Source organism: Labrus bergylta, chromosome 9 (genome assembly GCF_963930695.1).
Source record: "Labrus bergylta chromosome 9, fLabBer1.1, whole genome shotgun sequence".
In the NCBI taxonomy this organism is placed as follows: Eukaryota; Metazoa; Chordata; class Actinopteri; order Labriformes; family Labridae; genus Labrus; species Labrus bergylta.
The window spans coordinates 11114284-11127053 of NC_089203.1; the positions used below are offsets into that span (position 1 = coordinate 11114284).

General features: G+C 40.6%; 1 protein-coding gene across 4 annotated transcripts in view; it reads right to left on the bottom strand.

The window, feature by feature from the left end:
- Positions 1-12770, bottom strand: part of unc5a (unc-5 netrin receptor A) — a 128692-nt gene that overhangs the window by 57806 nt on the left and 58116 nt on the right. For all 4 annotated transcript variants that reach the window (XM_020639452.3, XM_020639451.3, XM_020639454.3 and 1 more), the window contains exon 2: positions 3105-3320. In XM_020639452.3, the coding sequence (XP_020495108.1) occupies positions 3105-3320 (216 nt within the window). The remainder of the gene's footprint in view (positions 1-3104; positions 3321-12770) is intronic.

Here is a 12770-nt window from a genome sequence, read left to right on the forward strand (position 1 = left end):
AGGGTTTCTAACGATGGAGCCCCTCGCTGCTTCAGGGGTCCGCGGCACCCGGCACAACAAATCGGTTTCATAGACAAATAAACTATAACAGCTGATGACCACATGGCAAATGGTCCATCATCATTAAATGTTAGGAGAGAGCTGTTGGCATGCTAATTTGATGTTCTCATAAACTCTGTTGCAGCACATCATGTTCTTGACAAAACTTGTTATTGACTAAATACAATTTAAATCTCAATCGAATTCATAAAGCAGGAGACTTTGCAAATCCAGAGCCTCAAATAAAATGGATATAAAAGAATACATTTATTTACAGGCTCTTAAATGTCCATGTTGCCCAGAGAACATGTTTACATGCACTCTAGTAGCAAACATCACTTACTTTGAAAGCATTCAGTATTTAACTGTTAGTAAAAGAAGTAGTAATGAAAGTGTTCAACAGAAGATTTACAATAATGAAGTACTTTACGGTTTTGACCAATGGCTTAACATTTCATTGGCCAAGACTTATTTTATTCTCAAATGGATTGTTGATATTGTCAACAACCAGATTTTGTATTTCCCACATCATCAATTGAGAGAGCAGAACGCTGATGAAACACAAGAAGGAATGCAGCATTGGGAACTGATCACATTTGATCAGTGTTGACTCACTGACAAAAACTCTTTTTATTGATCCAAATCCAAAAGTGCCCCCCATAGGGTTTCCTTTCCCTTTAACTATTGACACACTTTTATTACTGCTATTCACAAGAGCTTCGTTCATAAGATGACTTCAGCTTTGAAAATTGTGACTAATTTTCAAGGTTAAAAAGAAATTCTACAACAGGAGGCTGTGTGTGAGTGACAGCGAGGTTATGACATGACACGATGCACTACAGACTCAGCTTCACCTGTACTTAACACATTCTCAACTCTTTGGGAAAAACAGACACATGCTGTCTCAAATCTTCTGTTGTAAAAGGAAACAGCCCCCATCCCGGAGAGGACTGAAGTTCAAATCACTCGTGATGCATCAAAGTCCCTCACACAGTCAGAGATGTTATGAATCTTTGGGTTTTGGTTTCATTTAAAAAATAAAAAAAGCAAGAGCAGGTGCAGGAGAGGACATGTCAGAGCGCACATCAATCAAAGCCTCAGTATGAGAGAATATTTGAGTTCATCCTCACCTTACAAAGTGTCAGGTTGAACTGACACTTAGAGGACGCTAACCCCATGACACTTTTTAGAAAATGTATATCTACATTCGCTGAGCTGTTGCATGCTAATTGCAAACCCTGAAGACCAGATGCATAAATTGTTTGCACAGACAGCTCTGTATCTAAAACAAAGAGACAAAGGATGCATGTGAATTGATACTTTCCTGCTTAAATTTCCCTTCAGATTTGACTGCTTTAATCACCTTCTCTTTGTGTTTTTGTGTTGAGACACTAATGGGTGTATTCTTCCTTTTCTGTATATCCCCTTAGTAATGTCTATTATCTATTTCAATAGACCATTTTGGAGAAGACGTCAAATCAATTTCTGATGGCAGAATAACAGCTAAAGCAAGTGGAGAGAGAAACAAGGAGTGGTAGACCAGATCCTTGGTTCAAGAGAAAGAATGACTTGTGCTTTTGGAGGTCAGAACAGGAACCCAAAAAACATGACCTTTGTTTTCTATACCGTTGTTGAGGACGCTCTCAGAAGCGAAATGCAGATGTATAGTAGTTGCGTTTAATGCGCTTTGCCGCTGGCTAGACAGTACGTCAGTCCACAATACACAAACACCAAATCTCAGTGCTTAATGTCCTGACATGACCACAAAGTACACAACTGTGCGAGTCAAGAGATTTGAATGAGTTTTTCTTAGAGACACAGGGTTTCTCTACGAGGTAAACAAAGATGCTCGCTGTCACAGTTAAACTGGCATCTGCAAACGGTTCTTGTGTGTTTCCCGTACAACTGCTGTCCAAACTGAAATAATCCCCACAAAGGGATGCAATGTTGACGTAACGAAGTGTTGTCTTTAATCAAACATGAACAAGTACAGATTATGTCACAGTTAACACAATGAACATGTCTTTAAACACAGCTTGAAAGTAGAGTACAAACACATTCCTCCAACTGTGTGTGTGTGTGTGTGTGTGTGTGTGTGTGTGTGTGTGTGTGTGTGTGTGTGTGTGTGTGTGTGTCTATTTTAGACTGTGTGTAAGTACAAACATTTCACATCCATGACAATATTAACGATACTGGTTTAAAATACTGGACTTTGAAAAGATCTTCTTAATGAGTCAACACTGTTTGAATTGTTTGGAACTAGCATCTGCAAAGTCATCTATATTGTCTTTTTGACTCCACAAGCTCCTTAACATTAATGTCTCCAAAGGTACTGATCATTTCTTACAATCTGAAAGCATGCGAAGTAGAAATACATTTATTATTCTTTAAACAAGGGTCCTCAAAAGCCGGTTCTGCTGAGTATCCCCAGTGGATTAAACATCTCTAGCTAACTTTCCTACACCAGTTGGGCTCCACCCACACAACATGTCATCACTGCGTACAAACAACAAAATGGTCTATGCATGTGATTGTGATGTACGGCAACAAATCTAAGAGTGCATTTGCATGTGTTTGTGTGTTTTTGTGTGAGTGGTCTTGTTTCACAGATAAACGTGTCCTTTCCTTTCCTCGTCTCCAATCAGTTGTCAGGCTGTGAACAGGAGGTTAGAATTTGCCGAATGCTGCTGAATCACACCACATCAATGTCATACGTGTTTATGACACTGATGGCGGAGGCGGGAGGATTGCTGCACAACAGAGAGGAAAACAAACAGGTCTCCAAGGTGATGGAGATGATTTCTGAGACTGAAACCAATGTGCCTATTATGTGAGTGGCAGGCTAAATAGGCTGGAGGACGAGCCAAGAGCCTGATGAAGCACAGTAATCACAGGAAATTGCAGACCTTAGTTTCTGCACGCAAATATTTCACATAATGTATTCATTGAGTCAAATATATATGCTGCACATCCAAAACAAAAAAACATGAAAAGAACAGATAAAAACATTTAAGCCATATGGAATAAAAATTATCTAGATGGAAAACAGATTCATTTGTTTGTACCTGTTGCCGGGTCAACAGTCCTTTCAATCAAGTGGTCGTCCTGGTGAACCCACTCGCCGTTGCACTTGAAGTAGATCTGCGTGGCTGGGGTGGAGCGGCAGGTCAGCGTCACAGGCTTGTTCTTTACGATGAACTCGTCTTGCGGTTCAATCAGGAAGTGAGGTAACAGGTCCATGAAGGCGGCGGGAAGTGTTGCGGTGGCGGTGTGCTCTGAACCTTTAGAGAAAAAAAAAAAGAAGCAAGGATTTCAGAGGCAAAAAAAAAAAAAGCTTTCAAGTTTTCAAATTGTCAGGAAGGCAGAAGCTGAAGCCTTTCCTTCTTCACTGTCCTGACTGTTTGACTTGTGGGTGGGAATGAACTAGACATGAAATTTGTAATGCAGAGATTTTGGTGTCCTTGGGGATTTGGGACTCATACATTTGCACATGAAAAAGCCATGAGAAGACAGAGACGGAGACAGATGGACAGACAGAGTGAAAGCTGTATGACAGTGACAGAGCTCGGCCTTGTGTGCTCTTGGCCGGGTCGCAGGGTTTGTGGGAGTCGATGTCTTTACTCCAGCTCTTAATCACAGTCCTTTAACATGATGGACCGGCGGCCGTAAATCCTGTCTCGGCGACTAGGCCACTTCACAATGTGTTATACAGCTCTTCAACCAGGACTCTAACTCTACCCACATTAGGTGAGACAGGACGAAGGGAGGCAGGTTAGACATGACTGACAGCTAGACAGCCAGTTAACTTAAATTCACTTTCTGTATACGGTGGAAGGTGTTTTCTTCCTCCATAATCTTATGAGATACAGGGGGAAAGACAGAGGACAGGCGGATATGCACCGCGCAGATACACACAAGCTGTTCTTTAGGGAGACAACCAACGATTTACAGCAAAATGAAAAATGTATAATACAAACTCTGAATGACACAATGGAGCCTACAGCACACTCATCCTTCCTCTGTGAAAACAGTTTCTCTCTCTCTAAACACATTAGCCTTGTGCAAAAGATAGCAAGAGGACACACAACAGAGTAGAAAGGGGAAATAACCTCTTTACACCAGCGACACTCAGGGGAGTTTAGTAATCCCAAAATAAAAACCCTTTTAAGAAGAAGTGTAATATTAATTTACTGCCCTGAATCCAATATGGCTGACAGACCAGTCATTTACAACCTTCTCCATCGCTCCCCATGCAGCAGGAGCGGATGGGAGTCAACAGCTCTCCTAATGAAACGGTAACACTCACACTGACCTCTCTCTCCTCTCCTCCCTCACACAGCCTCGATCGTCTTCACAGCCTGCTGATGCTCAGGTCAGGGATAATATTACATTGCGTCATAAACACCCATCTTTGGATAAAGACATTATCTGTCAGTCCCTCCCCCACTACACATTTTTATTAATGTCCCTCTTTCTTCTCCCTTTCTTCTTTTACCCCTGTGTGCTGAGTTGCTAATTCATCAGGATGCGATACGGTGAAGCATGCCACTGCTGCTGCCGCTGAACCCCATTAATGTTCCGTGTACATGTTTAACTCTTAATGAAAACTAAATGTTCTGTGTCCAATGAACGGCATTGATCACTCGCTGACACTTCGCCTTTTTCCTCATTTTCCAAAGCACATTTTGTTATTGCAACACATTTGCAGGGAAGAAACAGTCATTAATATGATGGCTTCTACTTGGGACAACCCAAGTGCCTGATGTCATTTACTATGTATGTGAGTGTGTGTTTCCTGTCTGGTAGTGTCGAGGAAAGGCCACAGATCATCATGAATAGTGAGAATAATTGCTCTAACGGAGAGCTAAAACTTTGCTAATAAACAGCATGGGACCAGCAGGTCAGGCTGTTTAGAAAGTGTGCTGTTCCTAATGAAGGCCTCTTTTTCTAATGGGCCGGCTTCCAGCTCTGTGACCATGGCCATTAGCCGGCCGGGCTGACCCTTTGTACTCCCCATTGACTGAAGACGACAGCTCTCTAAAACAGTGGGCGAGACTCTCCTCACACCTGCCAGGTTAATCATCTCACAGCGGCCGGATGATGTTGAAACCGAGTGTGAAACTTAAGCCGCTTGAGACACTGATGAGTCGTAAGAACGCCGTGATGAGCTTCTGATGATGTTAACTCACTGCTCGCTTCTCATTTGCCGAGGTCACATTCAGCACGAACTCTCAACTTTTGATGATGTTTCCTATTTGTGTGTGCATGCTTGTGTTTGTCTCGCGGTGTGGTGGTGGGGGTTAGCCAACCATTTTAGTACATGCACTTTAGGTTAATGAGGTTAAACATGTAATTTCTTCAGAGAAGTAAATTGTCGTTTTTATAGGAGGGCATTCTAGTCACGCACTGCTTTATATCAAACCCATAATGGAGGGCTGATGCGTAGTAAATTGGCTTAGATTATTGTCACGACACATTGTACTTCAAAGTCAACGTGCACACTCACAGACACACGTGCACTAACACACAGGGAGTATTAGCCACTTAACAGACTTCTTGCAGGTCAATGCACAAATCAAATAGACATTCAGCAGCACTGTGGGCACTGCATCAGAATCCACTGAATGCGATTGGTTAAAGCCACCATTAATTGTGAAATGCATCCGAGGACCATTGCCAGATCGTTTAGTGCACACACAAACAACAAACACAAGATGCTAAATGCCTCCCTTGTTGACCATTCAGCCCAATGGCGATGATTTAATTGATACAACATGCTGGACTTGTTGCCAAGAGCAAGTAACCACTCTGTAAATCTGCTGTAATCCTGCACTCTTCTTAACATTGGACATCACTGAGATGCTTTTACTTTTGAGAAGGAATGAATGAGGGAGGGACCTGACATTTGTCTGCAGCTGCCATTCTCTCAAGAGACAGTTTGGCTGACCTCAAACACGTGTTCAACCACACACAGTCCAACACAACATGGGTGCACCAGGTGTCAGATTGCTGAGCCATGATGTCCAGCGCAAATTTCTTGCTGCGCACAGACGCAAATGTCCCACGTGTCCAGCTGGCCTCTTCAACTCCCAAGACAGGAAGCGAGCATGGCCATAAGACGATGAGGTGGTAATGATGCAGTCAAAAACATAATGTGTAATGTAAAAAATATGTAATGTAAAAAGTAATCTGTCATATTCATGTAACAGTTGTAACTTCATGTGCCTAAACCATTGCATGAAGAAAAACAGCTAGGTTTACATTTTCTGAAGTATTCAGATTTGAAAGGGTATCTTACTATCCTCAATATTTCATTTTCACCGTACTGTTACTTCCTGTATCATTTTCCTTTTATTTTTGTATAAGAAAAAAACATGGGGCTTTTAAAAAAAATCCCTTTCCTCATACTCCTGCCCCCCTTCTGCTCGTGTCAGTGTGCCACGCACTGTCGACTTGTGTTATCATTTGTAAAAAGAAGCATTTATTTTTTAATTTCTCTCCTTATTATCTACTTGGAGAACAGAATTGCTGAATGCACCACAGCATGAGGATGTCAGCGGGGAGAAAAGCCATTGCTGCAGAGAAAATAACCCTCTTCTGTGTGTCTCCCTCATGGCACCAACACATCGTGTGCCCTTTGGAGCCAATTACATTTTTTACCCCTTTTTTTTTTTTTACAACGTCATGTCCCCAAAGGAAAAGCATCATTGAGCAATCACTGGGCATAATTTACATCAGAGTGATGAACAGCAGCTATAACAAGTGTTTTATGACACCATCAGCGCCTTACTATGTCCTCTGAAATTAATTCAATTAAAATTACTATCCAGAATATGAAACCATTTCATGTTTAGCTGCCATTAACAACAAAGCCAAGATCAAATTTGTCACAACCAGTTTGTTGGTTGATGTTTTTCATCAGAGCGCTTTGCTTTGCTCAAGTGGCTTTCTGGATGCTTTTATACCATTGATTATCTTTATTTGGTAATCACTCTGACTATAATGAATGTGTGTTAGGGTTCATGTACAGAAACAAATACTCTAAATAAGCCTCTGATAACATTACCATTGGGCGTGATCAAACATGAAGAAAAAGAGGCATAATGTAATGTGGAAAAATGGCTCCATGTTACATCATTTATAATCTGCAGCATGGCTGACTGATGTATGTTTGTCCCCAGATGACAAATATTTACTCTTCCACATGTCTGAGATTCAGAAAACATTTTTCAATGAGACAACCAAGAAGCTTCACCACACTCTCACAACCACACACACTCATTCTCTGTCTCACACACACACACACACACACACACACGGATGCAAAGAAACTGTGCTGCTTCAAAAAAGGTTTATCTTTGTCTAAGCAAAGGTGCCTAAAAGCAAAGGTTAAGGCTAAGATGCTCTGTTAAATTCAGCAACCAAACAATATCCCCAGTCATGACTGATGGCGGTCATTGAAAGCAATCAATCACCTTCATTGGAAAAACCCTCGTATAGAAAAGGCTCAGATGCATTATATAAAGATGTAAAGGAGAAGGCATCCATAGCAACCCAAATTTAATCACATTTCAATTGCATCAGTAATGGAGGATGCAGATGCAAGGTTTTTTTGTTTTTTTTAAGGGAATGAAGGACAGAAGGAGATGAGGGGACTGGGAGGATGGGATGAAAAAGTAAATCAGTCTCACATATGCCACATGTGAGGGTGTGACAATCTTCTCCCATTTAAATGAATAGAAGATTGGCTGCTAAGCATGTACATTGATGCAGAGCTGTACATCTGTGTGCATACATTAACTCGGGATACTAATACCACGCTGCCTACACTGTTCCCTGATGAGAATATTTCCATGATAGATGCGTTCCTGAAGCTCAGGTCACGCCGACAACTTTGAGAATTGCCTTCAAAAGCTGTCGGCATAAATCATCTTTACTCAAACAGGCAGCACTTTGAATGATTAAATGCTGCTTTTTTTGGGTTATGTCGTTAAATAGTTTGTCAACAAAGGACAAAAAGATGGAGCTGTTAGCTGTGGAAATTCGATGTAGAGAAGCCATATTAATGAGCCTTACACCTTTGAACAGGAGCTAACACATCTGGGTATTACGCTTTGTTGATTTTTATTTATTATTTTTTCCTGTCATCTATTTGAAGAAACTCCTCAGCGGGGGGGGGGGGGGGTCCAACTGAAGAGACTCTGTGCCGTCTACCTTTGCCACCAGCACTGACACCATCCGTTTTTCTGCCTTTCAAAGAGATGTCGTCTTGAAAGGCACATTTGCCTTGAAACCAATGAGACCATTTTAAGTTCCTGTCAGCGTCAAAGAGCTGACATTTTGAGAACTGTGTGTAAGTGACAGAGGCTGCATGTGTGAATGAATACATTTGGTTGTGCAGATGTGCATGTTTGTGCAAATGTGTGTGAATAAATTGCTAAGAGTGATGTTTAACCAGATCAACAGCTGGAAGCCTGAATACGTGTCAACATAACAGTGAGAGCACTAACACAGGACTCATTCATCTTTCTGTTGAAAATAGATACACAGAAAGACCCGTGATACAAAGAGCCGCCGTCTTAATCTTAGAAGAACCATTAACACTGTGTGGACTCAAGAGTCTCCAGATTGGACCAAACATTCATATTCATCCCTCATGTGCCACAGCTGATGCTTTGTCCAAATTTCACTCCCAGCTGTTTCCACAGACAACCCAGTTTCACGGCTGAATCAGCCTCCAAACAACTCAAAAACAGATTTCTGTAGCAGAGGTTTAATCACTGGCTGTGACTCTAAAATAAACTTTGTGTATCCTGACCGCATCATTCAGTGCCTACACTACCTTTGGCATTGAACTGAAGATGACTATGCTGTCTCTTTCATACTTAAAGGAAATCCAAATTAAAAGCGGGAGCGTTTAGCTTTTCTGTGAAAAAAATAAACTTGTGATCATGGCCTCATATTAAATAGCTTCTCCTCAACAGATGAAGAGCTTAGCATAAACTGAAAATACATAGTTCAAGCACAGAGCACAGCAAAGGTCATGTTGCATTATAAGTTAAAAAACGTTCTCCGAGAGGAATTACCGGTAGTAAACATGTAAAAATGTGAGCTAAAAATGCTTAGTAGTGCAAAGTTGAAATGGAAGTGCTTCACATTGTTCGTTGCTTCTGCTGTTTACTTGTTCAGTGCACAATGTTTTTCAGAAGAGTCAGAGATTTAAACACATTTTCCCTCAACAACTTCACACTATCCTCAAAGAAGCTGAAGACATCCTGAGCTGTCAGGAGGGGCAGACATCTTTACCACCCATGGCACGCACACCCTCATGGATTTGTGTCGTCCCCCCCACGCCGGAAACGAGGTAATCCACAAGCAAGTTGATTACAGACTTCAGCGCAGGCTTGGGAAGAAACAGAAACGCAGACAAGAGAGGCAAAGGAGGCATTTTTTTAAATCTTTGAAACGGATGTTAGGAAATAATGGGAGGAAGGAGGAAGGAGAAGACAAGAGACAATTTAGATTACCAAGTTAATCCTTTAATTACCGGATATGCCTGCAGCTAAAATCAGAGGTTTCACACACACTGCATTTTACCACTGTGGAACAATTTGAACTGCAGAAAGTAAAGCAGACTGACATAATGATCAAGAGCCATAAAACGTACAATAATGGAATGTCAGTATCGCTGGTAATCTATATTGTTTATGATGCTGGAGAAACTGAACAAAACACCATAAATTGCAATTCAGAGCTGAAATGAAACTCATACCTCATTTCTTGTATGGAAAACGTTGTTACTTTGAGAGATTTACAATTAGATAAAACAGCTCCTCTGTCAGCCGACAGAGCACGGTTTGCCAAACAGAAAATACACTTCCAGCTTAGGTACCGTCCAAAAATTAGCTCAGTTTGGCAAAAATACAAAGCAGCAAAGAGAGAGCATTTAACTGCTGATATTGGCAAATGTTTCAGAAGTTCTTCAATCTGTTCCAAAAGGCTTCTGACACAACATTGTAAATAAATATGAGGCCCTTATGCAACGCTCATCAACCAGCGAAACACACCATTCTGCCTTTTCCTCCTTCCTCCTCATCATTTGAGATCCAGGTAGAAAGAAATAGGGGATGACTCGGGCGATCTAATTAGTGTGACAAAGCATGGAGGCTCCGCAGCGTCAGACTGAGAATTAAGACACAACGCAAAAGATATGATCCATAACAAGGTTGAGAAAAAGCATCACCTGTTCAACTCTAATTACTGTTACAAAATGCCAGCACCAACTTTCTAATTTAACAAGACACCAGCACAAAGCACTCACTACAGCGGTGACACTGCTGCTGGGCTTACTAACAGTTCAGTGTACCGATAAGGGAAACACATGCTTTAGAACAGAGGGAAACTCTAAGCATTCAACAGTACAGTTCCATCATACCACTTTTGTTAACAAGACTTAGGGGTGTTGTGCTCTGGACAGCGTATAGGTGGATCAGAGAAATTGTATTCTAGGAGGTCTGAAAGCACACTGAACAAATAGTAAATGTTATCTCCACGATCTAACCACATTCTTAAATAATAATAATCAATGGTTTCGGAAAGTAACGATTTTCTTTTTTTTAAAAGAAGATTTTTAGTCGTATTTTTACCCAAAGATGACCTAGGTGAAAGAGAGCAAGCAGCTTAGGTCTGTTAAAGCTCACAGGTTGGTTGTACTGGATTATGAGTGATAATTGATATGGAATATTTTGAAAAACAGATTGATACCCCATCTTTACAGACGACAAAATCTTCTCTCTAAATCTATTTCACCGCAATTTAGACAGTGTGCATGAGTTTACATGCAATTATTGTTGTTTGAAATCAAGAAATTACATAAAATGTGATGCCTCAGACTAATTTTTGTTGTTGCTGTTTATTTATTGATCGATTTTGACAATTTTCTCACTGAAGTTAAAAATTCTGGCTTTATGACAACCCTAACATGTATTTGCAGGAAGTCTTGTTAGCCTCAACTAAATGCATATTGAATTGTGATTGAGGTTAATAGATTGTCTTCCATTTTTGTGGTATAAACATAACCATGTTTTTTTTTTTACTTATGGCAGAAGCGGAGAAGTTAATAGTCCTTTATATCATTGGGATCCTAAAGTAGATACTTCATTGAAGTAGTTGACCAACCAACCAGCGTACATCCCCATCCATTGAACTCTGCCACCAGCGCAGCAACAAATTGTTTTTCCCCTCTTAATGAGCCATGAAAACAGAAGTGTTAGAAGATGTTTGTTTCATCTTTCATTGTCTGCATCTTCCATGTCCCAGAGATGAACAACAAATTACAACTCAAGCCGAGTAACCAATGAATATGACGAAAATAATGAATTTACGCAACCGTACCAAAAGCAGACATCTGGCAGTGGCATTATCAAAAGGACAGTTGTTCACCATGTCAAATGTTCACAAGGAGCCAGACCTGACGGAGAAACGTTACTAGGAATGATGTGAAAAAGCATGAATCTGTCTAGAAATAAAACACAGAGGTGGTTATCTGATGTGATTTTCCCTCCAAAGGAAACCACAGCACATCTGAACTCCTCTTGTGTTCAGGGTATCAGTCCAACGCAGAAGCAGCGAGCAGAGTAGGAAACTCATTTCAACCTGAACAGCTTTCTGATTATTCTTTTTTTAAGCTCCTTCCAGTCCTCCTGACAACACAACCACAAGCAAACACAGACATGTGTGATTTAGCAAAAAGCATGAATACAAATCGGTTTTGGAAAATAGCGCTTCTTTCATTACTCCAAACACACTTCCCCCTCCTCCATTCTAGCTTAATCTTCGCACAGAAATTAATTTGAGTTTTCTTCGCCAATTTAGGGAAGTTTAATTACATTTGAAGAACTAACTTGAATACATTTTAAATTGGTGACTAAAATTAAGCGTGTGACAGCAGCCACATGTAACATTCACATCATCTCCTGTGAAGAAAAACAACCTGATCTGGATGATGTCCTGTCAAAATCTCAGTGACGGCAGCTGATTCAACAGCTCAGCCTCCTCACTTGAGAATGAGTCATGTTCGCTGGCCTTTTTCTGTGTATTAATAATCATTGCTGTAATATGTACATGACTGCTCACCTAATCATGTATATTAAGAGTTAAAAAAAGTACAACCCTGCACTTAGCCATTACTGTTCTGAGTCACTGCTGACGTGAATGAATTGAAAATGAAACAAAGTGCACACAAGGTTGTTTTTTTTTTAAATGGTAATGTTATTGGAAGAAGATGGACCACTCTAGGAGAGATCAAAATAAAAGAACCACTTTGGAAAATGGTGCAGATGTTGCTGCTTGTTTTCCTCCCAGACAATCTAATTTATTTTGCTTTAACAACACTGGAGCTGGTATAGAAGAGGCAAGAGGAAGATGTGGTGCCACACTTGAGCACAGTGCTTGTTCTGCCTTAACCCTGCAGATCAGACGTAATGTTACAGGCTTTAAGCTACTTCAGGCTGTGACTGCTGATGCCTACACTATGTGATTCTCCAAACCTGTAAAAGACAACTGCTTACACTTAATATAGAGATAATATATATATCATTTTACTTCGGGAATTTCCTATAAAAAGATAATGTTTCAGCACTGATTAGCATGTCAGTGTGTTTATAACATTTTAAAGCAGAAAATCTGGAGTGAAATTGAGGACAATGAGAAATTATGATCAACAGGAGAAC